We start from the raw sequence: 26,982 nt of genomic DNA, 5'->3' as shown, positions 1-26,982 counted from the left end.
TTGATATTTTTCAAAGTTTTGATATATAACAGTCCTCAAAGTAAATTATATAAATCTAATGATATATTCTTAAAGTGTATGTAGCAGAATTTTGACCTTTCGTATTGAAGATATGGATTTTTTTTTGCCAAAAGACCTAATTTTTTGGTGTTTTGGGGAAAAAATCCATATCTTCAATACATAAGGTCAAAATTTTCAATTGATTGTCGGCTTTTCATCCCACCTACATACACTTTAAGTATAAATCATCAGATTTATAAAGTTTACTTCAAGTACTGTCAAATATCAAAAATATCAATTTGTAATGATTTGCCGTAAAATGTGTATTAAATTGTGAATTTCAAAAAATCAAAATTAGTTGATATGAGAATGACATTCTACGTATTTAGAATGCAATTCGATATGTCTGATGTGCCCTAATGTCCCAAAATAAATACTGTCCAAACGTTCATACCCCAGCCCTTAATAAATGCATGAATCAGGTTGTAAGCACTCGGGTTAATGTGTTCATTGTTGTGCCAAGTTCTGTCAACCTACAATGTTTTACTAGAAGTGTAAAGCAGCTGTGCAATAATTATGTGTATCCTTACCCCCCCCGCCTTTGACTGTGCCAAAAACAATTGGTTTGCTTTTTGATGTGTGAAAAACCCTTTGCCTTTTGCTGTTGTCATGGCAAAAAATCTTGTTGACCCCCTTTACCCCCAGGGTGGGCACTCAACTTTAGAAGTGACGATATGTGCCGGTCAATAGGCCCCCTCATTTTAAGTTGACTATACCTGATGACCCCCTTTTTTACAAGTCTTACTTGATCACTTCCCTTTTACTAGGTCCTTTTTGGTCGTGCGATTACCCAATGACTCCTAGTTGTTTCCGAATTGCATCATCAAATTCAAAATGCCTCAAAATAATGCACAAACTTTGACATTCTCTTGTTTTAGCACATTTGTATTGAACATTTGAAAGAAATGGAATTTTGCTTCATTTGTACAAAATTTTCTACCCAATGACCCCTGTTTTGAAATGTCGTACCTAATGACCCCTGTTTTATAATGTTACACCCAATGACCTCCTTTTTCATTTCTTTTGTACCCAATGACCTTTTGTAAAACCACGTTTTGTACCTGATCTGCCTTTATTTCGGAACGTTGGTAGGCACATACCCATCACTTCCTATGTTCAATGCCCACCCTGGGCCTTTAGGTTTAGGGGAATTTGAATGAAGTCTTACAGGGTCCATATGATTGTCTGGATATTATTACATCAGCCATATGGAATTGATTCTGAATATAAAGAATGTCCTTTTGACATCAAATAATTTTGATTTTGTGAAAATTGCAACTCATAATAATTGCATGGTTCCTAATATTATAAAAGCCCGTTTAAAGCATATATAGTGTTTTTAAAAAAAGCTTAATAATTCGAAGCAAGCGTTAATATACCAATACAATTGATTGGTTTGAAAATAATACTCGTTTGTATATGCTTTTGTAATTTATTTGGTGAAACTCCATAATGGCGACTGGATTAATGTAGCTTTCTTCAGAAGCACACTATATGCTTGTAGACGGGTTTTAAGGTATTACTGCCAAGTGAACGCCTAGGTGTGAGAAATCAATCAATTGTGCTATTAACTTTATCACTCTGGATATTAAAGATTAAGACAAACACAAAATAATATGTACAACAGGTGTGAGATGTTTCAGATTTTATTACAACATGGTGGTATAGAAAAATAACATGTAATAGCAAGAGGTAGTCATTTAAATTGGACGGATGATTTGTAAGCAATAAATATGGAGCTGCTATTTGGCTTGTGTAAATTTTAGAAATTTGGAAAAAAATGCGTCTAGTACTTAGTTTTGTTGTCAGTGTCTGATCATAGCGTTTAACTTGTAATTAAGTTTGTTTTGCATCCACTTTGAGTTGGTCAATAAAATTACAGGATGCTACACCACCTAAAAATTATGGTTTACGCTGCACATTCTGTGTTTTAGAATTAGGGTTATATTTAGCATTAGGATCAGGCTTTCAAATATAAGGAGAGGCCCTGTTATATTTTTCACACAAACATGGTATATTTCAGATGTTTGAGCTTCAAATAAGGGGTTCTGCACCCCTGACAATGCCAACTGTGGTTAGGATTAGGGTTAGGAATATAGTTTAGGGCAGAGTAAACCATAATTTTGTTAAATTTTTAGGTGTAATATAAAAACACATAAAGGGCCTTGAATTATGCAAAGCACCAATGTTGTTGAAGTTGGTTAGAATTAGTCTTTTGGTGAATGATACTAACACTGATATGGAAACAAAACTTAATGCAACAGTCAGTGACTTATTTATTTAGGTTGCTATGAATATGTTTATACATATAGTACTGCTTATTGCATGTGTAAAACCAATATAAAAGCACAAAATACTCTTCTTACATCAAGACAAAAATATATTAAAGAGAGTTGAAAATAAGTATATACATTATAAAAGTGATTATTATGAAATGTATAATGTCATGGATGAATATAAAATGCAATACACAACATTGCTGGAATAGTCATTAAGGCTGCATGTAATAATATGTAAATAATGTGGAGCACAAAATTTGTGGGTGCATGATGGTCAATGCCAAACTCGACGCATCAAACTGATTTAAATAGTGTTTGTAAATTGTAATGCAATTGATGACATTCCTGCATTTAAGGGGGTACTACACCCTTGCCCAATTTTGTGCCTTTTTTTGCATTTTTAGCAAAAAATTAAGAATTGTATATTATAGGGGCAAGGACTGCAACTACTGCACTGGAAATTTTATCTCAACACAGACATCAGTTGTGGAGTTAGTCAAAAATGAGGGAAACCAATGTATCCAGAACCACTTGCATTGAGTTGCTGAATTTTCAGAGCAGTAGTTGTAGTCCTTGGCCCTATAATATACATATCTTACTTGTCACCAATGTGCTATATAATTTGTTTGGAAAATGCAAAAATATGCACAAAATTGGCTAGGGGTATAGTTACCCCTTAAGGCTTAATTAATATGCACACTTGTGTTTTCGGCTGCAGTGTGCATCGCACTCCACTTAAATTTCATTCCTGGACACTTTATTTGAGTGGCTGAATTGAATAGAGAAGCCTGATTTTCTGTGTAACCAAAATAAAAAATTATACAAATGCTCTATTATTACATCAATACATAAATATAAAGATAGTTAAAAATAGGTATATACATTAGAAGGTGATTGTCATTATGAGGTGAATGGATAAATATGAACTTGTTAACAGTGTTTCCAAATTACAATGCAATTGACATCATTCCTCAAATTATCATGAAGGCTGCATTTGATATGTAAATCAGTACTCTAAATTCAAAAACATAAAGCCAATCTCCACGCTTCAAATTCATATCATTAGTGTTTGTATATTACAATTCAATTCTCGCTATTTGCAATAAGGGCGCCGCCAGCGGTTTGCGATGTAATCGTGATGTATCATGGGAAAAGGTCAACATCCAAGTCCGCGCAATACGAATATTACCATGCTATTACATAGGAACATGTGACAATATTTTTAGTTTGTCAATATAACGGTATTACACGCAAATCGATAGAGAAAAAATTAATTGTGCACATTTCAAATCACATTATTAAGTATTATTGAGTATCGATTCGCGTGTAACACCTTTATTTTGACAAACTAAAAAATATTGTCGACCTTTTCCCATGATACATCACGATTACATCCCATGATACATCACGATCATCGCAAACCGCTGGCGGCGCCCTTATTGCGAATAGCGAGAATTGATGGCATGCTTGCATTTAAGGCTTATTGAATATACACACTTGTGCTCAAGAAAGTTACCCAGTATGCCAATTTTAAAAATGAGGTCCAAACTGCATTGTGACACTGAACACTTTACTTTAGGATCCAAATTGCATGGACAAGGTGATTGTATACGTGTAAAACCAAAATACAACATGATTAAGGGGGTACTACACCCCTGTGGTAAATTTGTGAGTATTTTTGCATTCTTCTCAAAAAAATAATAACATACTGGTAACACAAGTTGCGTATATTATTGGGGCAAGGAATGCAATGACTACACTGAAATTGCAGTGTCTCAAGACAAGCGGTTCAGTATATATGATAGGAAATGAGGTACATTGTAGAGGTACCTCTTTTCTTATCATAAATAACGATCCGCTTGTCTTGGGTCACTGAAATTCCAGTGTAGTAATTGGATTCCTTGCCCCTATGTTAAATTAGGTTTGGAAAAAAATGCACAAATTTATTGAGGGGTGTAGTACCCCCTTCAAATACTCTATTACATCAAAACATAAATACAGATACTCTATTACATCAAGACATATATATACACATGAGATATCTGGTTACTGAGTTATGATTGATTGATCAATGGCTTGAAACAATATAAAACACAATTAAATTGCATATCTCATATCATTAGTGTTTGTATATTACAATGCAATTGATGAAATGCCTGCATTTAAGGCTTATTGAATATACACACTTGTGCTCAAGAAAGTTACCCAGTATGCCGATTTAAAAAATGAGGTCCAAACTGCAGTGTGACACTAAACACATTATTTAAGCATCCAAATTGCATGGAGAAGGTGATTGTATGTGTAAAACCAAAATACAACATGATTAAGGGGGTACTACACCCCTGTGGTAAATTCGTGACTATTTTTGCATTCTTTTCAAAAATAATAACACACTGGTAACTGAAGTTAGGTATATTATTGGGGCAAGGAATGCAATTACTACACTGAAATTGCAGTGACTCAAGACAAGCAGTTCAATATATATGATAGGAAATGAGGTACATTCTAGAGGTATCTCTTTTCTTATCATAAATAACGAACCGCTTGTCTTTGGTCACTGAAATTCCAGTGTAGTAATTGGATTCCTTGCCCCTATAATATACATAAGTTTTGTTACCACTGTTTTATTAGTTTTGGAAAAAAGTGCAAAAATAAGCAAAAATTTATTGAGGGGTGTAGTACCCCCTTAAAATACTCTATTACATCAAAACGTAAATATACAGATACTCTATTACATCAAGATATATATATACACATGAGATATCTGGTTACTGAGTTATGATTTATTGATCAATGGCTTGAAACAATATAAAACACAGAAATTGCAACTCTTATTTAATATACACACTTGTGGTCAAAAAAGTGACCCAGTATGCTGATTTTGTAAATGAGGTCCAAACTGCAGTGTGCACAGGACACCACTTAAATTTATTCCAAAACATTTTATTGTAGCGTCTGAATTGCATGGAAAAGCTTGACTGTATGTGGGAAACCAAAATACATGATTAAAAAACTCTATTACATCAAAACATAAATATACAGACACTTTATTACATCAAGCTTATATATACATGGGATATCTGGTTGCCGAGTTGTGAACAATTGATCAATGGCTTGAAACAGTATAAAACAAAAAAATTTGGCAATATCTCGAAAATCATATTAGGCTAATTTCTTTGATCATGTGACATATATTCTTAGGACAGCATGTTTCAATCATGGGCTGAATAATCTTTAGTAGGTAACAAATGTGACACGATCAAGGGAAATGAGTCAAATGTTGCTAATATTCATTGTGAGATATTGGCAAAGAAAGTGTTAAAATTGCTGTTTTCATTCCATTTTCATCAACTGATAAATTGATTAACTATGGCAAGAAAAGTTGTATGAAAATGGTATTTACAGAATATGAACGTCCTAAATGTCCTCTGTTTATGACCACTGATTTGTGATGCGTTGCTTTGTGATGTTGATATAACCATTGCTGTTTGCTGTAAGTTGTCGCTGCATTGTCGCATAACGAGTAACACATCCAATTGCATCTATCTATACCCTGGGTGTTGTACTGTAAAACCCGTCTACAAGCATATAGTGTGTTTCTGATGAAAGCTACATTAATCCAGTTGCCATTATGGAGTTTGAGCAAAGACATTACGGATTCAAGCATATACAAACAAGTATTATTTTAAGACTGTTCGATTGTATTTGTATATTAACGCTTGCTTAGAATTAATTTAGCTTTTATAAAAAACACTATATATGCTTGTAGACAGGGTTTTACGGTATGCAAGACCTGTTTTTTCTGTCTTTCTACTCTGAATCTGTGTCGCTATCAGTCTCACCAACTGTAAAATTCAAGTAACGCTTGGGTAGTGAGCGTTTCCTGTTGCTACTCCTCTTGTGCGGTAAATCCTCGCTTTCGCTGCTGTCTGAAAATTGTAAGCATCGCGAGGATCTGTGGCTAGGGCCAGGCTCTTCATCTGATGATTCAGATGATATCATGTTGGTATCGGTAAAATCGTCTTCATCAAGGTCGATAACTGCAAAGAACATTAAAAAGATGTCAAATGAGTAATCATATTTAATCGCTAGGCACAGGTGGACCCAGGAGCATTATTTACGTTAGAACATAGATAGGATAGAATATCCTGGCTTCATGACAGAGTCATCCTCATTTGTCTTGAAGGACTGGCAATTTCAGTGATGTTATTGGATTCCTTGGGCTATAATTAACATAATTCTGTAGATTATGCTCCATTCAAGCAAAGTTTGATTAAATAATGTCATTGTGTGTCTTCTGCAAGGAAAGCATTGTTCCAATACACGCATCAAGCTGAAAATTCAACCTTTGTTGTCACAATGAAAAGTGCAAAAAAGACAATCTATTTGAATGAAATTAATAAAAAGAAATTTGTTGTATTCTGTTGGCAGGACATCCGGGCTATCTCTAGTCTCAGGCCCAAACTGCATGTGGCCCACGGTTTGTTATGAACAACAGAAACCGAATGTGAAGGAGCCTACATAGCGATGTTGTTGGAGTGATATTCAATTCGGGAAAAAACGACACTCGACCATAGAATTTAATGTTCAGTTCTTCCACTGTGAAGACTTAGAAACGGTTGTGTGATTCCACTGACTATTTGCGGTCGAAATTTACATAACACCAATGACAGAAATCATCAACAAAAATCAAATCAGGGACTTGTTTTCACTTGAACATCATCAACTGGAAGTGATGTGACACAGGCCGACAGAATATGACCAAGAGATGAAATCACAGAATTAGCATAACATTAGACATGGCTACCTTTGAAATTGTACTGTTAATTACAACATAAATATAATTTAGTTTACATCTATACCTGGAAAATTGTAGCTGCTGTTAGTGAGGTAACAGAAGCAATAACTTCATTTCGGATTTTTATGTAAAATAAATTATTATAGCACGAATCTCTGGTCCCCTTCAATTTCTTATCTCTTTTAAAATGGAAAAAATCTTGGCCAATTGCCCAGATAAAAACTGACATACACTTGTTACTTTGATTACAGACAGAACAGAATGAACATGAATACATTTGAACCTTGACTAATTTGCTAAGCAACTTGGACCAACACCATGACATGTTCAGATGACATGTTCAGAATGTAAAAATATGTTAAGGGGGTAGTACACTCCTGTGGTAAATTTGTGACTATTTGTGCATTTTTCTCAAAAAATGATAACAAACTGGTAACCAAAGTTATGTATATTATTGGGCCAAGGAATCCAATTACTACACTGAAATTTCAGTGATTCAAGACAAGCGGTTCAGTATATATGATAGGAAATGAGGTACATCCTAGTGGTACCTTATTTCTTATCGTAAATAATGAACCGCTTTGTCTCAAGTCACTGAAATTCCAGTGTAGTAATTGGATTCATTGCCCCTATAATATACCGAATTTTTTGTTACCCCTGTGTTTTTAGTTTTTTTAAAAATGCAAAAATAGACACAAATTTATGGAGGGGTGTAGTACCCCCTTAAGTCATTGAATAACATTAAGTTACATAGTTACCTGCCATATCTCCAAACCCAGCTTTGGCCATTTCATCCAGGATGGTGACTTTTGTTTCTTTCTTTGGTAGCTTCCTCTTTGATTTAGTTCTTCTTGGTTTCTTGGAAGGGGTTTGTGGTGGTGGTGCTACTTTGGCAGCTGCTGGTGCTGGTGTTGGTTTCTTAGGTGCTGGTGCTGCTGGAAGTGTTGGTTTTTTAGGTGCTGCTGCTGCTGCTGGGAGTGTTGGTTTTTTAGGGCGGGAAACCGCTGCTGGCAAAGCAGCCTTTTTAGCGCCTTTTGGTACTGGTTTGTCTGTAATAAGTGGAGACAAAATTGCACAAAATATTAAGAAATATTCAGAATCCCATGAATATACATGATCAAGTTATACATAATGTGACATTAAAAAATACAAATGCAAAGGGATGTAATTAATATTTAATTTCATTGCAAAGTGCTAATAGTGTGATACAAATTGGCTGATGATATGAAACAAAGAATGGCAGACTGTATTGTATTTAATCAACAGCCCAGGCCTTTGCATTTATGGAAGAGGGTGTTTATTGGAAGTGAATTGTGAATTTAAAAGAAATTAAACATCTAGTTCAATTTCTCAATGATGCTCCTTTTGAAAGGAAGTATTTAAGTGTATACTAATGCTATTTCTATGGTGCCCACGAAAATGGTGTGGAACAAGAAATATTTGTACTAAATAAATATTTGTATTAAATACAACTAAATAACACTTCAAGTGCATCATCAAGCAAGAATCTGGTGGATTTCTAGAGAATGAAATGAAAGGAGGTTTGAATCATAATAAGATTGTCCATGCAATATAGCGATCATCGCTCCATGACTGATGAAGTTTGAAGTTTACTCACATGGAATTGTTTCCATTTGTTTTTAATTTGTTGCCTAAATATTGGAGGGGGTGTTTATTAGAAGGGGGAGATGTTATTACAAACAATACATTATACATCTGCACAGCATTTAAGAGGCAAATTGTGTAATATTGATGAAACATTGTGGATGTCAGTAATAAATGACATTTACAGCTTTGCACTATATATTGATAGTCATTAACTGAAATGATTGTTTGCCTGGGGTTGATGGAATACAGCTCTTAATCAAATGATACTGCTCTTACCTTTAGCTGTGGTGTTTGGGGAGACAGGCATAGAAGCCTTATTATCAGGTGTCGTTGGTGGAGTGCAGTAAATGATTGGACTTGCACCTGTAATTAGATGAGAAATAGAAATAATGCAGACATTATCATAAAGTATTCATAAGCCCATATACATTACAAGTAAGATTAATTATTTGTAAACATGTGAATCCAAATGGAGATTATTAATATTTCAAAATCAAATGCAAAGTGCATAATAGTTTCAATTTCACACAAAATGAAAGTTAGGTACGTCTGATAGTTGTAACATGCCAACAAGTTTGGTAATTACTGCAAACTTTTTGATGATGTATTATATTGGTAGTTTAAAAATTGAATGCAATGCACATTTTCAGTAGTATTGTGAAAACAAATTGTGTTATATTCACAAAACAAATTAGGATGATTTGGATAATAAATACAAGTACAACATTGCACCATCTGCTTGAAAATCATTGACAAAAATTATTGGTGATGTGTAAAGGCATAAGTATGTGTCCTTGGAAGCTGGCTCTCTGACACAGAACGCAACCTAAAATATGGGCCCTCCCAAATTCCTGCAATGATGTCTAAAGAAATAGCATATAAGTCAAATTGACATAAATGCAACCACATGAAAAGAACTATCTATTTTAAGAACGATATGCAAAAGTGGAAGTTATCAATTTGTTTGTCATTTGTAAAGCCATTATCAAGATGTATGAAATTTGAACAATTAATGTGGTCGCAAGATTATACACCAAAAAAACCAAAACAAGAAGAACACTTGTTAAGCTTTTATTGACTTGGTTACTCACCGTATGAGAACTGAGTAGGTATGGGTACATGGTGCTGTTCTGAAATGAAATAATTGAAATACAATTGTCAGCTTCGAATGCAAATATATTAGACTCCACCATAACTGAAATGGAATGTGAGCTCACTGTCAATTGTGTTTGGCTTTAAAGCCTCCTCCAAGGTGGTACTACACCTGTCATAAATTTTGTGTATGTATATAATAGGGCCAAGGAATGCAAATCATTCAGCGACATTTCAGTAAGTCAAGACAAGTGGTTCATTATAATATGCTAAGAAATGAGGTACATTCTAGCCATAAATCTGTTCTTATCATAAATACTGTACCGCTTGTCTTGAGCCACTGAAATTGCAGTGTATTTCTGGTTTCCTGGCCCCTATAATATGCATAACTTTTGTTCCCAGTGTGTTATTATTTTTTTAGTTTAATGCAAACATAGACGCAAATATATGAAGGGGTGTAGTATTACCTAAAGCTGTTTGGGTTCATATACAAAAAAAAATACAGTCATGTAAATGTTCCATACCTGTGCCCTCTAAGTGTACTTGAAGACAGCACACAATTTATTGGGATATCATAAACCAGCAAAGTAAAAAGAAACAAAATCCCAAGGCCAAACAAGAAACACTGATCGTCTCATGTTTCCCTCAAGGCTTGAAATTTATGATAGTGAACACATTACAAAATTGGTTCCCTATAAAATGAAGCACAATTGCCAGTGGCAAAACATATTTCTTTACCCAAAGAAAGTATAATTTCCCGTAAATTACCAAATTTGTTACTAATGAGATTCTGGATTTCCTTTTTATTCGATGCCCAACACTCATATGATTGTAAAGCAAACATATAGGGATAGTTTTTTCAGTTGGTTAGTATTTGCATAATTACAATTACTTACTTGTTTTTGCTTTAATTACAGCTGTTGCTTGGTGCAACTGCACAGGGACTTCCTCACGCATCTTTGTCAGTAACTCCCTTGTCTGTTGCTTCTTGGCAGCATTGGTAGAATCAAATGCAAGTAAGACATCTGTTAACCCTCTTCCCAAAGATTGGGCTAAGTCATCTACCTGGAAAGAGGACAAGAAATATTAGAAACGTTTGTAACTGCGATGTAGTACTGAAAAATACATGTTGGGTTGTTCTGAAGAAATATTCCTGGTGCCAATGTGAATAAAATCACAATATCAAACGGGTAAATTTTATGTGACATACTGGCATAAACCCTCAATCTTCAAATATTGCCTTCTTCACTGCAACAAGACCCTTCCTATAGTACATGTACCTTCATAGTGTTCTGTGATATATTGTGGTAAACACCCTAGTAACAACCAAATGAAAACAAAAAAGCAGGTGACATGTAGAAAGATCTTCAAGCTCTACATGTAGTTATTGCATTTCAGATAACAGGAACTCAATTTGTGTTCAAATATGATGCAAAAAGATGATAGTAAATGAGGTGTCCTAGTACATATTTGTAACAGTAAAAATTGTGCACAACCCTATTTTTTCCCAAACAAAATAATTATGTACAAACATGCAGTGTGTAATTTGAAAATAAGATGTTTTCTACATGAACTTACCTTTGCAATGGCTGTCTTAAGATCACCCATGGCTATAATTAATAAAGACAAGTAAGTATAAACATAAGATATATAAGTAAACATTTGAAAACAACGCAGCAAAGGTTAGAAAATTTATATTTAAATTATAGTGAATAAATGTCATGCAAGCTTTGAAATGCATTCAACAGCAATTTGTTTTCACAAGTCTTACTGGGATCTTACAAGAACCAGGAGCAACTTGTGAAGAATGTGAGGATATTTCAAATATTATCCTTTTGTGTATACATGACAACATACAATACTTTTGCATGAAAATTGTGCCCAAAACAATTGGTTTGAGGAAGTTGCTTTATGGTTCATGTGAATTTTTCTAACTGCAAGAGCAATTGGTGACTTTACGTGGCCAAATTTTGTACCAGTGCTGGTTTGCTTATTTCAAGGTTTGATGTCATTATCTCAACCTATTTTCTATATCCTTACACATTGGAAAATTAAACCAAGAACAAGTGATCGATTTCTATTTCTACCAGAGCTATAGGAGCACATGTTACTATAATGAAAAACAGATAATTTATACAAAGAATTGATCCAACTGATGTTACTGTCAATTATGAATCTTGATTGGTTTATACTTGGTGGCAATTGAAGAATGGGAATAGCATACAATGGCAAAAATTATATACCGGTACTTTTAAAAGGCAAAAACAACTTATCTGGGCATTGTTGACAAGGTGGCTTTGCAAAAAAACATTTCTTAATTCCTATTATAAAGACTTTAATTTTAAGATGGTTTGTATGTTTTGAAGGTGGAAAATTAACAATAAGGCGCCTGGTTTATACTGCTGCAATAAGCAAGTCATCATCACGACACTTGTAAGTAAACCATGCTTGAGTTTGATTGACAGATGACATCAGATGTGGTAAACTCTTTTTATCTGTCTTTCTTTAAATACTTATTACTAATTTCATTACAGATTTAAAATAGATGGCACCATATAAGTTGATATATATTCAACAGTTTGTAGCCATCTTATAAACTGTGCCATACATTTGTTACCAGGGGTAGCGCTAAATAAAATGCTTTGGAGTGACTCCAAACTTGCAGAAAATCTGAAATTAATAGGAGCTCCGTAATATATTGTGCTGAGTCAGAATTGCAAATGCAGCATAAACAGTATAATGCGTTAGCATTAGATTACATAGCTGGGGTCTGCATGAACCCCTGTAAAAAACTTGTAAAAAATTTGAAAATAGGGGGTTAGTATTCAAAATGCAGCCTAGCGCTATCCCCGTTAAATGTTACAGAAGTACACTTCCATTTAACAAATAAACATTACTGGTAATAAATATTTAAAATATAGAGGATTGTACATTGTATACCATCTTACAGAGCTTAACATGCATCACAAACAACACCTCTATTTGGCAACGAAGAGGTAACATAACTACCTGGAAACTGGATTACACACTTGATAATACCATGAACATGATAATACAAAGTCTATGTGGAGGTCAAAAAAGAAACTTTTTTTACAACTTGTAAATCACTTGTGAGGTCATATCTTAAAATACTGTCAATCAAAATGAACCAAAATTACACACAGGATTACCTTAATACTCTACTCAAAACACATGTCAGTAACCAAGCAGTTGTCCAACTGACACAACAGCAAAATGCACTGTCACGGGACAGCTTCCTGGACTACGTTCACTTTCACAGCCCAACATTTGGCACCCAATACAAAAAATCTGTGAGAATACACACAAGATCCTGAAAAACGGGGTTACTTTCTGCTTTTCATACACTTTTTCAGGAAACAGGGCTGGGCTGTGAATGTGGTCCAGGAAGCTGTCCCCTGTCAGTGCATTTTGCTGTTGTGTCAGTTGGATAACTGCTTGGTTACTGACATGTGTGGAGTAGAGTATTTAAGTAAATCTGTGTGTCATTTTGGTTCAATTTGATGGACGTGATTTCAAGATATAACATTGTGAATTCATCATAGTTTAGCGAGATCCCTGGCTCCAATCATGTGAGAATACTCAACACAGGTCTTAGAGTTATCAATATCAATTAAGGGGGTACTACACCCATGGTCAATTTTGTGCCTATTTTGTCATTTTTCAAAGAAAATGACAGCGCATTTGATACAAGTAAGATATGCATATTATAGGGGCAATGACTACAACTAAGTGCAGCAACTCAAGACAAGTATTTAATGATTTATATGGATCAAATACTGGTTTTCCCTCATTTTTGACTGTACCCCCACAACTGTTGTCTGTGCTGAAATAAAACTTCCAGTGCAGTAATTGTAGTGTTTGCCCCTATAATATACATATCTTACTAGTCAGCAATGCGCTAAAAGTTTTGAGAAAAATTCAAAAATAGGCACACTTTTGCATGCAGGGGTGTAGTATTCCCTTGCTTAATGTGTGTCTATTTTTGCATTTTCCTAATAAAACAGTGGTACGGTATGGTAACAAAAGTTATGTATATTAATATTGGAGCAAGGAATGCATTGACTACACTGGAATTTATTATTACCGTACTAACACGAGTATAGTCCCACCTTCGAGTAAAGTCCCACCCCCAAATTTTCAATAAATTTCAGAAATTTAAAAAAGAAATTTTTAAAGTTATTTATTTGTTCGGCTTTGGAGTGTCCCAGGACCTGGAACTAAATGCTAGGATCATTCATGGTTGACCTAACAAAAAAAAAAAAAAAAAAAAAATTCAAGATGTTTTGTATTTTTTAATATGAAAATTGATATTTTGTATTCATGTCATAGTATATTAATGATTTCAAAATGCATTCAAATTCAATTTTTTTTTTTTTTTTTTTTTTTGGAAATTTGAGTATAGTCCCACCCCCAATTGTGAAAAATGTTCACCCAAAACGGGCGGGACTTGACTCCCCGTCAGTACTGGTATGTTATTTATGATCAGAATAAAGTAGAGCTAGGATGTACCTTGTTCCTGTCATGTATACCAGTGTGTAATAAGTTTTTGACAAAATTGGAACAATTTATAAAGTCACAAATTTACCACTTGGGTGTAGTACCTCCTTAAATATATTATGAAAGTGTTACTGCTCAAAAGTACATTGTCCGCTTTATTATACTTCATTTAAATATATATAAATTCCTAAAAGACATTTGGCAATGGTACTATATTATAATTTTGTATTTAAATCTGTACATTTCCTATGGGAAATATACCAACATAGCGCAACTACCGTGATGTTGCAAATTTGACGCTAACAACGCGTACGCCGCACAGTTCAAATTTCCAATCAAGAACAACAGATCGCCTCAATATTTGCCGATAAAATTGGAGATATACACGATGAGGCTTCCAATCTACAACAACAGATTGCCTCAGCAGCCAATCAGAGACAAGTGCGTGGAACGCAGTAAATACGCGATGTATCCTTACAATATCAATAAGCCCTTTCGCAATTTCAGACCATGGTGCATCATGGGTAATATTTGCCGATAAAATTGGGAGATATACACAATGAGGCTACTGTACATTTCCAATGCGGTCAACGGTGCTGTTTGCATAAAAACATCTTGTATTGGGATTTTGCCCATAATTTTGTCGTTATTTCTTCATGGTATCAATATATTTAAAGGGGCATTTCGTGATCCACAGCCTCATCCCCCCACTTTTCTTAAAAAAAGTTGAGATTTTTATATCGCTGGAAACCTCTGGCTACATAATGTTTATGTACAAAATATCTTTTGCAGATTAGTTCGTTTAGCCAAGATAACGTGAAACTTGAATTTCGTTCTGGTGCACCAGAACGAAATTACAACGCATTGTCTATGGAGCAGTGCAATACACATAATACACATGTCACTTGTATGACCCACCCATGACCCCCGGGAGTGGTGAGTCACTTTACAAAGGTGCGTCGGATTTAACTATACCATCACCCACATGTGCGTCTAAACAATGACGGACATTTGCCGACAATGACTGAGCCCCTCGTCAAAAATGTGACGCACATGTTAAGGATTATGACTGTCCTCATGACGCAAATTTGACTCACCATTTAGGTATTTTGACTGAGACTGATGCACCTAACCATTGACGCACCTAGGTAAAGTGACTGACACTGACGCACCCCTCGGGGTATGTTGTGACGCACATATTGAGTAAATGACCGTACCCTGCGTCACTTATTGGTTGGTAAATGACCCAACCATGACGCCAACCCCCGGGGGTCCTAGGGTAGGTCATGCAAGTGACATGTGTATAATCATGCATAACTTCATAAGCGCAAAATCGGAATCACCTGACATTTTGGGATATCATGAAACTTGAAATTCGTTCTGGTGCACCAGAATGAAATTACAACGCATTGTCTATGGAACAGTGCAATACACATAATACACATGTGACTTGTATGACCCACCCCATGACCCCCAGGAGTGGTGAGTCACTTTACAAAGGTGCGTCGGATTTAACTATACCATGACCCACATGTGCGTCTAAACAATGACGGACAGTTGCCAACAATGACTGAGCGCCTCTTGTCAAAATTGTGACGCACAATCGCACATGTTAAGGATTATGACTGTCCTCATGACGCAAATTTGACTCACCATTAAGGTATTTTGACTGACACTGATGCACCTAACCATTGACGCACCTAGGTAAAGTGACCGACACTGACGCACCCCTCGGGGTATGTTGTGACGCACATATTGAGTAAATGACCGTACCCGCGCCACTTATTGGTTGGTAAATGACCCAACCATGACGCACATCCCCCGGGGGTCCTAGGGTGGGTCATACAAGTGACATGTGTATAATAATCATGCATAACTCGCAAACGCAAAATCGGAATCAACTGAAATTTTGGGAATAGGCTTTTTTCGTGGATATGTACTGAAACATGTCATAAAAAGAGGATGCTAGGATCACGAAATCCTCCTTTAATCAAACAATGTATCATGAAGAAATAAAGACAAAATAATCGGCATAATTCCAGTACAAATTGTTTGTATGCAAACGGCACAGTTCACCGCATTGCAAACGCACTGCAGCCTCCTCGTGTTTATCTCTCGTTGAAGAACTGTGTGAAGATGTCTGAGCATGCGCAGTTGCAATTTTGAAAAATTGCGAAAGGGCTTATACAAGCTCGTCAGAGGTTTACTGCTTTTTAGTATAGTGCTGCCTGTGATAAACATGCATACATTGGAGAATTGAAGAGACATACTGATGTTACATAATGAGAGTATACACCATTTAGAGTGAAAACATTCTCACCATAGTTCCACCGCAAGGTTTCCATATGTCTACACCCTACAAGGAATGGCAATGCTAAAATAACTAAACTGATTTTAACTTAGTTTAATACGATCATGACATGACTACCACTAATTACAATAACAATTATTCTGCATGTACACACAGTAGATAGAGTGGTCATGGCCGCCGGAATAGATTTGAAAGGCTTTGCATGCAATTGAAAACGGCAAATTTGATTTTTAGAAATCGCGTTTTATATAATCCATTTGTAATCAGAAATTATGGGCTACCCTAAATTTTGGAGAAATTACCCAGATTTTTAAGTGGAAATAGCACGTGATACTTACGGCTCAACAAAATAATCTTTTTTCGGTCAGAAATGGGTGAATACAAATAACCCAATGCATTTTATATCGACATATTCTAACATAAACATGCTGGCATTGCCAACCGGGCGACGATCAAGGGCGCATCCATAGTATTACTCCTGTCAACTTTAGATCAATTCCTTTTTCAGGTGAGAACCGATGCTTACCCAATCAAGTGGGAGCGGACAGTAAACGGGGATGCAAGCGAATACAAAATAATTACGTGAACTTCTTTCTTCAAACAGGCCATCGCTATACAAAATAAGAACTTCAAATTTAACATATATAATTTCAGTTCAAAGAAACATAGGCCAATTCCTAAAACATTAAAACCACGAAACGACGATCAGATCACCAAAATTTTTTTGTTTTGTGTTACTGAAATGTGACATTTTACTACGTTTCGACACACTTTATTTTGAAGCAATAGCAATTTGAAATTCTACTTGCGTGTCCGCGATTATAATGCTATCGCTATTAAATACAACTCCCAATTTAAGACATTCAACTATAAAATATCCTAATAAGATTCTGGGAAATAGTAAATTTATTTGATCTAACATTTGTGACCAGTCATATCAAAAGGGGGCTTATGTCGGCAACGTTCTTTTCACTCTACAGTCGGTCAAAGTTGGAAAACCTTTATAAATGGTCCGGGGGTCGATTTTGTATTTCCACTGAAAAACATTTCCTTAAAGTGTCTAAAATCATCCTAGGTGATTTTTATTAGAAGAAACAAACTATAAACCACTTAATTTGATGTATTTTGAACCCATGTTTCATTCATCAGAGTGAAAATCATTCAATAAAGTCGCCAAAATACTCGCAATATTACCATTTTCGGAACGTGTTTTCATGCGGTTACAACGCTCACCCCCATCGAATTTGGTATCGTCGTTTTCGGCATTCCTTTGTGTTTCCAAATATGGTATTCATTTGTACTGAATATGCATATTTATTTGCTAAAATCGGAAAAACAAACATCAATAAATTAACCTTGTTGCTACGCCAGGTCGTCTTTAATGCATTTCATTGGCTTAAAACGATCACGTGGTCGATGTCGTCATTTGACCTCGATTAACACAACGCGCAGAATGCAACAATCGCAAGGTCATGCATATAGCGATAACGGCTTATCGAACCGTGTACTTATCGCAGTGTATGATACAGTTTCGCGGGGTCAAGATAACCTGTTAGCCGTACAACGCACGCTTCGCTGCAGGAAATATTTTCAGTCCGTAAACTTGCGTTTTAAAACGAGTATTTTGCTTTGATTTTGGTTCAAAACCCGCTTAAAACATATCGAAAAGTTGTATCAATCGTCTATAAACATGCCGGAGCCTTCCGATGAAGCAGCCAAACGAGAGAAACGGGCTAAAGAGGTGGCAAAAGCCCTTGCGTTTATTGGATGTGGGGCTAGCCCAAGTGATCGGCTTGAGATGCAAGATGTTGTGGATACCTATTTCACACACGCTGAAGATTCAGATGACCAAGAGTCGGGTGACGAAGATGATGAGCTTGATCTTGAAGGTGAATATTCTGATGAAGAGGGGATAGCTAGCGACGATGATTTACCCCCAGTTCCAGATACAGAGCCCGAACCGATGGAGGAAGGAGACAGTGACATGGATGACCCAGATCGGCCTGTAGTCGTAATTCAACCAACGTTACCAGCAGGTTTCGCAATTTTACCTCCCGAACAACAACCCATACTGAATGCTCACCATGGTGAAAATGAAGACACTGAACTCTTACTTGCTCAGAACTTTGTGTGTAAATGTACCTATTTCAACAATGGTCCATGTAGCAGAAGATATACCCCAGAAGAGCTCAGGGATGCAAGAGAAAGTATGAATGAGATGACTCGAGGTAAAAAATTCGTTTGTTTATTATGTTGTTTTTTTCTTTCACTTTTATTAAGCTTACTTTAAGATGTTCCCGCAAAATCATTATGTTTTTTTTGTTTCCACAGGCAACACATGCTTTGTTATCAAGTGATTTAAAGTGAACATGCATTTCATCGGCAAAAAATTGTTCATTGTACGGGATGGATTCCGGTATAGTTTATACCAGTTACAGAAAATGTCAAATGAAAAAACACAGACTGGTGTAACGAATGTTTGCATTCCCGCCACAAATCCTTGACAACGCGCCCAAGCGGATGCTACGCCTGGTGCGCAGCAGACGCATGCACCGCGCGCATCAAAAATAGCATTAATTATGAAAAGTTTTAAGTGGGGTAGAGGCAAAAATTACTTTTTTTCTGTACATTTTTTTGTTTAAATTACAGGTGAACAGGAGATGTATATCTTAGGTATGATCCGTGCTCTTACAAACAAGTCATCCAAGACAGTGCGAAGCAAGCAGAAGAACATGGACAGAAAGCGGAACCACACTAAATTCTTAGTTGAAGGGTGTCAAGTTTGCCGTGTCACATTTTGTTTCATGTACAGGTAAGTTGATTTCACATTGAGATATAAAAAAAAACTTAATGAGAATAATTCCTTGCTCCCGTAAATCCTGTAATGTAAACATGTGTGATATTAATTTGAAAAGATCCGTGAAAAATCTTTGAGTAGTTAGCATACGCTAAAGATGTATGCTGGAATACAAATTATTCACAGATTTTAAGCTGGATTTATACAGATTTTTACCGATTTTTCAAAGGATGATGGATTTGTTGTTTTTCAGTGATAGGCCCTTCAATTTAAAAGTTTAAAATATTTTATCACACAGTACTTTAAAGCAACTTAAATTTTTGATGTTTTGATTTTATTTTTCAGAATGAGCAAGAAGAAACTGACTAACTTACAGAAGTGGTATAAAACGAACAGGATGACACCTTACCTACGAAAAGCTGGCGGGAGAGTGGTATCTAGACGCCTACTGAGCTACGAGGACATATCTAGGGCCTATTCATTCATTTGTAATTATGCGGAAGATCATGCAATTGCTCTACCAGGCAGAGTACCAGGTTTCAAGCGAGGTGACGTTAAACTTCTGCCCTGCTCAACTACTAAGGATGCCATTTTCAAGTTGTACGTCGCTGCTATGGCTGAAACAGGTACGATGTGAATTGATTTTGACCGAAAAAATCAGAACATTTAAAAAATTTGTTTGCAAAAAAAAAAAAAATAAAAACAAACAAACACATGTTTAACATAGTAGGCCTATTTGCCAAATGTTTTACAGATAACTCTTTTTTAATTTCTGTGCAACTTTATTCACCCTTATATCTTTACAGAACACAGATGTATGAAATACACCAGCTTTAAGAATGTGTGGCTCCGCCTATGCCCCAACATCATTCGGTGCAAGCCTGCAACAGATTTGTGTTGGGTATGCCAGCAAAACCAGGCCATTGTATCTATGTCATCCAACTTGCCAGAGAATGAAAAAGCAGAGCGGTGCCGGAACCAACTAAACCATCTAGCCCATGTAGACGAAGAACGTGAACTCTACCGTCAGATGGTGAAAGATGCAGGGGCCGTTGGAGAAACTACAGAGCTCAAACTGACCAGTGACAGTGCTTCAAAGAAACGTGGTGCAGTGAAGGAGATGCACTACTCCTTTGACTTTGCTCAACAGGTGCACATTCCTGCAAATCCATTGCAGCCTGGCCCCATATACTTTTTGACCCCCAGAAAGTGCGGGATTTTTGGTGTTTGTTGCGAAGGAGTCAGACAGCAAGTAAATTATCTTGTAGATGAAGGCATGTGTTCCGGGAAAGGGTCGAACTCGGTAATTAGCTATCTGCACCATTTCCTTAACAACTACAGCCTGGGTGAAGACAGTTTAACATTGCATTGTGACAATTGTTCGGGGCAGAACAAGAACAGGTATATGCTATGGTACTGCATGTGGAGGACTCTCACAAAGAAACATCACTCAGTGACATTGAACTTCATGGTGTCAGGGCACACAAAATTTGCTCCTGATGGGAACTTTGGCATTTTGAAGAGGCGTTTTGCCCGATCAACCGTGGAGTGTCTGGATGACATGGAGGAGGTTGTATCCTCAAGTGGCGTTTGTAATATTGCCCAGCTAGTTGGGGATGAGCAACAGAATGTCGCAGTGCCTACTTACAACTGGCAGGATTTCTTCGGCAACTCCTACCGACCCCTTCCAGGAATCAAGAGCTACCATCATTTCAGGTATTTACTATTCATTAAATTAACAATAATGCTTTTTAATTATACAAAAAAAAAAGCATTTCTGTTTAACTTTTTTTACCAGAAAAGAAAGGATGAATGGAGACGCATCAGAAAACTAATTAACAGACATCAACACTGGCATGCATAGATCTGTGAAATTTATTATAAAATAAACACCTTAAACTTACGCTTTCAGTAAGATTTAATCTGATTTATATTTTGTGACTGGAAACATCTGATAATGAATTAAGCATTTTTCCATGAAAGTAGTAGCATTCTAAATCGTTCCTTTGTATTGTATTTTTATTTTCTGCAGATTCACACAAGATGAGCCAGGTGTTGTGTTCGCCAAGAAGAGGGTTCAGGATCCCGAGACACGACTGCAACTGGTCAAACCATCTGCAAGAGAGCCACCACAAGATATCGACGACAGCTTTGCCATCCCACCACCAGGACTGAACCTTGACCGGCAGTGGTACCTGTACAATTCAATCAGAGAATACTGTCTCAACGATGATGCTAAAAACAAAACTTGCCCAAGACCAATTGGACACTAAGAACAGACTTTGATTTAAAGCTACTTGGAAGTTTCTTACAGCATAATCACTGAACTTTACATATGCTCAAAATAATGGGCTTATAGAAACCAAGGAACATTAATTATTTTTAAAAGGCATACCTTGGGCTACAAGGCTTCATAAACTTAACTATTTCAACATAGTGGTGTGCTTTTTCCTGCTTTAAAGTTGATGAAATTATGCCTTTTCTGAACATGTTTAATGACACATTTGCATGATTATTATTATATTATCCATGCACTACATAATGAAAGTATTGTCCTCAATTTCAGCGAAAACATAAGTATTCATGTTCTCAATAAATCAAACAGAATACTGCATGTTTTCTGAATTCTGAGGGGAAGAACTAATTGATAAGTAAATACACATGCTAATGTAACATTGCAGGAATAGTAATAATTCTTATACGTTCAATTTAAAAACATGTTTGTTTCATCAGTATCATGGGCCTAAAACTGTTATACATAACAGCATGCGCGCATTGGTAGCAAAACATGTTTGTTTTATAAGTTTTATGGGCCTAAAACTGTTATACATAACAGCATTGGTAGAAAAACATGTTTGTATTATAAGTATTATGGGCCTAAAACTGTTATACATAACAGCATTGATAAAAAACATGTATGTATCATCAGTATTATGGGCCTAAATCTGTTATACATAACATCATTGGTAAAAAAAAAACATGTTTGTATAATAAGTATTATGTGCCTAAAACTGTTATACATAACAGCATTGGTAGGAAAACATTCCAGAGTGTTAAGTAATACATCAAATTGATATTCAATTAACATGCATATCTTGCATATTTTTCGGCACTGTTTAATCTTTTTACTGTACCATTATAACAAAATTTATTTTTACATGGCCATTATTCTTCTCGTGTGATACTTCAAAATTCTAGTTAATTGAATTTTGATTAAATTCCATTTCATTTGACAAGAAGTCAAAATATTGTATTTTGCAAAAATCCATTGTCTTAACTTTCTTATTAAAACATTGTTACAGGTAACAAGATTTATTTTTTTATGGCCATAATTAAACTTGCATAAAATTTTAAATATCATGTATTTTGAATTTATTGTATTTTGATTAAACTTGCAATTTCATTTGACCCCATGAAATTTTAAATCTTACTGGGCATTATTTTAACGTTTTCACTGAAACATTAACAGGTAACAAGGTTTATTTTTTTAATGGCCATACTTAACACCCTTTAGTAATGGAACTTAACATAGTTAATTTGACTAACAACAACATTCAGTTGAAGATGATAGACAAACATCAAACATAGACTTATGTCAGATTACTTCACCTTAAATTACCACTATTTTCACCTCAAAATCCACTTTTTTAGAGTTGTAATTTGAAAGGGTTAATTAAACATGTAATTAATTACCTACCTGTAATTATAATAATCCTTGTTATATCAACTTGAAATTTATAAATAATAAAGATAATGTTATAAACTTACTCTGTGTGAATTTTCGTGTTGATTGGTTGACAATAACTGCTCCGTTGCTATGGTGTTTCTTTTGTGTATTATTATTAGGCATCAAAATCAATACCCCTAACTTCAAACACTGTTTTCTCACAATCGCCAATTGTGTAATCAGTCAAAAGTACAAATAGTATTTCAGCCATATCTTTGGAACGGAAAGTCGGATTGCATCAAATAAGGTATCAAATTAAAGAGTGAAAGTGTAGCTTTACAGAAATGCTAAAATCTCAATTTTGATCAGAATCGACAAAAGCCCCCTTTTGATATGACTGGTCACATTTTATCTCGCTTTATCTTCCAGCGATAGCAAGTTTTAACCTACACACAAAGTTTTAAAAGTTTACAGTTGACTCGACACGGAGTTTGGGAACGTTCTACTTTTACCCATTTCTTGAGCGATGCATGATGGCGAATTGTAACATGTTACAGCCTATAAAGTTTTTTAAGTTAAAACGGGTACGATTTTAAAGTTGAAACTGAAAGAAGTTAAACAAGTTCAACCCATTTTTGTAAATCTCATATGGCAATTTTGAATTTGTAACCTTTACATGATTTCGTCAAATCGACCCGGAGTATTAACCCATTTCTTAAGCGATGCGTGATGGTGAATTTTAACATGCACGAAGTTTTAAATAAACAAGAAAAAACCCATTTTAACTTCAAGCGATGGCAAGTTTTAACCTTCACATGATTTTGTAAAGTTAACCAAAGTTTGAAAAAGTTTTTAACAACTTGCACAAAGTTGAAACAGAACAACCGATTTCCAAAGAAAAAACGCATTTTAACTTCAAGCGATGGCAAGTTTTAACCTTCACATGATTTTGTAAAGTTAACCAAAGTTTGAAAAAGTTTTTAACAACTTACACAAAGTTGAAACATAACAACCGATTTCCAAATTGCAACTGTAACAAGCGTAAAGTCAATATCGTAGTTTTAAAAAGTTTTAAACAATTTTTACTTGATGAATTTTGTAAAATTTACACGGAGTTTGAAAAAAGTTCAAAGCAATTCTTAAGGGATGGTCAATTTTAACATGCAACAAGCGTAAAGTCAATACGTAGTTTGAAAAAGTTTTAAACAATTTTGTAAAATTTACACGGACTTTGAATATTAAATACAACTCCCAATTTAAGACATTCAACTATAAAATATCCTAATAAGATTCTGGGAAATAGTAAATTTATTTGATCTAACATTTTATCTCGCTTTATCTTCCAGCGATAGCAAGTTTTAACCTACACACAAAGTTTTAAAAGTTTACAGTTGACTCGACACGGAGTTTGGGAACGTTCTACTTTTACCCATTTCTTGAGCGATGCATGATGGCGAATTGTAACATGTTACAGCCTATAAAGTTTTTTAAGTTAAAACGGGTACGATTTTAAAGTTGAAACTGAAAGAAGTTAAACAAGTTCAACCCATTTTTGTTAATCTCATATGGCAATTTTGAATTTGTAACCTTTACATGATTTCGTCAAATCGACCCGGAGTATTAACCCATTTCTTAAGCGATGCGTGATGGTGAATTTTAACATGCACGAAGTTTTAAATAAACAAGAAAAAACCCATTTTAACTTCAAGCGATGGCAAGTTTTAACCTTCACATGATTTTGTAAAGTTAACCAAAGTTTGAAAAAGTTTTTAACAACTTGCACAAAGTTGAAACAGAACAACCGATTTCCAAAGAAAAACCCATTTTAACTTCAAGCGATGGCAAGTTTTAACCTTCACATGATTTTGTACAAGAAAAAACCCATTTTAACTTCAAGCGATGGCAAGTTTTAACCTTCACATGATTTTGTAAAGTTAACCAAAGTTTGAAAAAGTTTTTAACAACTTGCACAAAGTTGAAACAGAACAACCGATTTCCAAAGAAAAACCCATTTTAACTTCAAGCGATGGCAAGTTTTAACCTTCACATGATTTTGTAAAGTTAACCAAAGTTTTAACAACTTGCACAAAGTTGAAACATAACAACCGATTTCCAAATTGCAACTGTAACAAGCGTAATGTCAATATCGTAGTTTTAAAAGTTTTAAACAATTTTTACTTGATGAATTTTGTAAAATTTACACGGAGTTTGAAAAAGTTCAACGCAATTCTTAAGGGATGGTCAATTTTAACATGCAACAAGCGTAAAGTCAATACGTAGTTTGAAGAAGTTTTAAACAATTTTGTAAAATTTACACGGACTTTGAAAAAAGTTCAACGCAATTCTTAAGGGATGGTCAATTCAAAGAGAACAACCGATTTCCAAATTGCAACTGCAACAAGCGTAAAGTCAATACGTAGTTTGAAACAGTTTTAAACAATTTTTACTTGATGAATTTTGTAAAATTTACACGGAGTTTGAAAAAAGTTCAACGCAATTCTTAAGGGATGGTCAATTTTAACATGCAACAAGCGTAAAGTCAATACGTAGTTTGAAAAAGTTTTAAACAATTTGTACTTGATGAATTTTGTAAAATTTACACGGAGTTTGAAAAAAACGCAATTCTTAAGCGATGGTAAATTTTAACATGCACGAAGTTTTGACGCTGAAACTGAAACAAAGACACATCCCAAAATCATAATAAAATAGCCACAATTGCATGCATGCAAGCCAGCTTCTGATTTTAGTGTAATTTAATGAAACTTTGAAAAATATTATTATTGCCTTTTTAGAAATAGCATTGCTGTTCCTTTAGAGTTCTTCAAGACTAAAATGCATACAAAAATCAACTTACATAACAAGAATATACTTATACGGAATAATTACCTGGATAGAAATCCCAATATCACGCTGGATAAATAACAGAAGAACAAGTTTCTCGAAATTTTGGAAAAAGCCTGGAAGCAGATGCTGATGAATGAGACCGAATGAATTTCACGTCTGTCTGCAGTGGATACTTTGAAGCGAAGTGACGCTTTCCTTGGCGTGGTGTAAACAAAAACGATGGAATATCGCATAGGTGTGCGCAACATCATTTCAATTAATTATTTACCGATGCTATAACATTGTAGGCGTTTCAATGTACAAAATCTTCTGTCATAGCGTTACGTAATCGCTATCATCATCATCAATTCGCCCAACACGGATGACTCATTCATGAAGTCAAGTACCAATTTCCTTGATGTGTTTGCAAAGCTGATTGGTCCCCATATTTTACTGCTAGAAAGGCGATTGGTCAAAAAGGCACTTGAACATTTGCCCACACATTGATCAGCCACTTTGACCTTCATATCACGAATTGATCACGCGTCACGATTAGTGACAAGTAGAGCTAAATTACTAGTAGGGATTTTACGTTTCCAATATTACATTCACATGGACGGTCATTTTTTTGCGTGGTCGGTAGGATTTTAGCGAGTAGATTTCTTGCAATATTTGGCTTATTTACCATCCAATTTATATCCGACAATGTACCTGTACATCTTTAGCATATCAAGGGTGGCTCAACAAAAATAATTTTTGGAGGTTTCTGATCGTCATGCTCAAACACTTTTATGGACACAATTTTCTCAGCCTCCCAGCCATTAAGTTACTCGTTGTTAACGACGTAACTGATTAGTCGCGACCCCAGATTGCAACGTGGCTGTATCGCGAACATGACTTGAAGACAGAAACCGGCTGTAAAGAGGTGGGTCATCTCGCGAGAATCTCGCAAGATCTTGTGACTTGCATTGTTTCATCTCGTAAGGTCGATGGCTCAAAAATTATCTTTGAAGTATCACAAATTGCAAG

The 26,982-nt window shown here is 35.3% G+C and overlaps 3 protein-coding genes across 3 annotated transcripts in view; 2 read left to right on the top strand and 1 right to left on the bottom strand.

Moving 5' to 3' along the window:
* LOC140137808 (U4/U6 small nuclear ribonucleoprotein Prp31-like) overlaps nt 1–26,982 on the top strand; it is a 99,603-nt gene that overhangs the window by 31,748 nt on the left and 40,873 nt on the right.
* LOC140137809 (uncharacterized) lies at nt 1,691–26,273 on the bottom strand. Its single transcript, XM_072159594.1, has 7 exons — nt 26,017–26,273; nt 11,416–11,447; nt 10,734–10,902; nt 9,837–9,875; nt 9,022–9,108; nt 7,896–8,186; nt 1,691–6,379 (listed from the first exon to the last, which is right to left on the bottom strand). The coding sequence occupies exons 2-7, from the start codon at nt 11,443–11,445 to the stop codon at nt 6,150–6,152; spliced, it is 846 nt and encodes a 281-aa protein (XP_072015695.1). The 5' UTR covers nt 11,446–11,447; nt 26,017–26,273; the 3' UTR covers nt 1,691–6,149.
* Nucleotides 18,091–23,176, top strand: LOC140137807 (uncharacterized). Its single transcript, XM_072159592.1, has 5 exons — nt 18,091–18,894; nt 19,316–19,478; nt 19,809–20,089; nt 20,270–21,179; nt 21,496–23,176. The coding sequence occupies exons 1-5, from the start codon at nt 18,357–18,359 to the stop codon at nt 21,734–21,736; spliced, it is 2,133 nt and encodes a 710-aa protein (XP_072015693.1). The 5' UTR covers nt 18,091–18,356; the 3' UTR covers nt 21,737–23,176.

This window comes from Amphiura filiformis, chromosome 17 (assembly GCF_039555335.1).
Source record: "Amphiura filiformis chromosome 17, Afil_fr2py, whole genome shotgun sequence".
Taxonomy (NCBI): domain Eukaryota; kingdom Metazoa; phylum Echinodermata; class Ophiuroidea; order Amphilepidida; family Amphiuridae; genus Amphiura; species Amphiura filiformis.
This window is presented reverse-complemented; position numbering and strand designations above follow the sequence as displayed.

Coding starts and splice junctions, on each gene's coding strand:
- LOC140137809 (XM_072159594.1), bottom strand. CDS start 11,445: ATGGGTGATCTTAAGACAGCCATTGCAAAG. Junction 10,903..11,415: donor TTAAGACAGCCATTGCAAAG/GTAAGTTCATGT, acceptor TCCTCTTTCCAG/GTAGATGACTTAGCCCAATC. Junction 9,876..10,733: donor TGTAATTAAAGCAAAAACAA/GTAAGTAATTGT, acceptor ATTTCATTTCAG/AACAGCACCATGTACCCATA.
- LOC140137807 (XM_072159592.1), top strand. CDS start 18,357: ATGCCGGAGCCTTCCGATGAAGCAGCCAAACGAGAGAAACGGGCTAAA. Junction 18,895..19,315: donor TATGAATGAGATGACTCGAG/GTAAAAAATTCG, acceptor TTTAAATTACAG/GTGAACAGGAGATGTATATC. Junction 20,090..20,269: donor CGCTGCTATGGCTGAAACAG/GTACGATGTGAA, acceptor ATATCTTTACAG/AACACAGATGTATGAAATAC.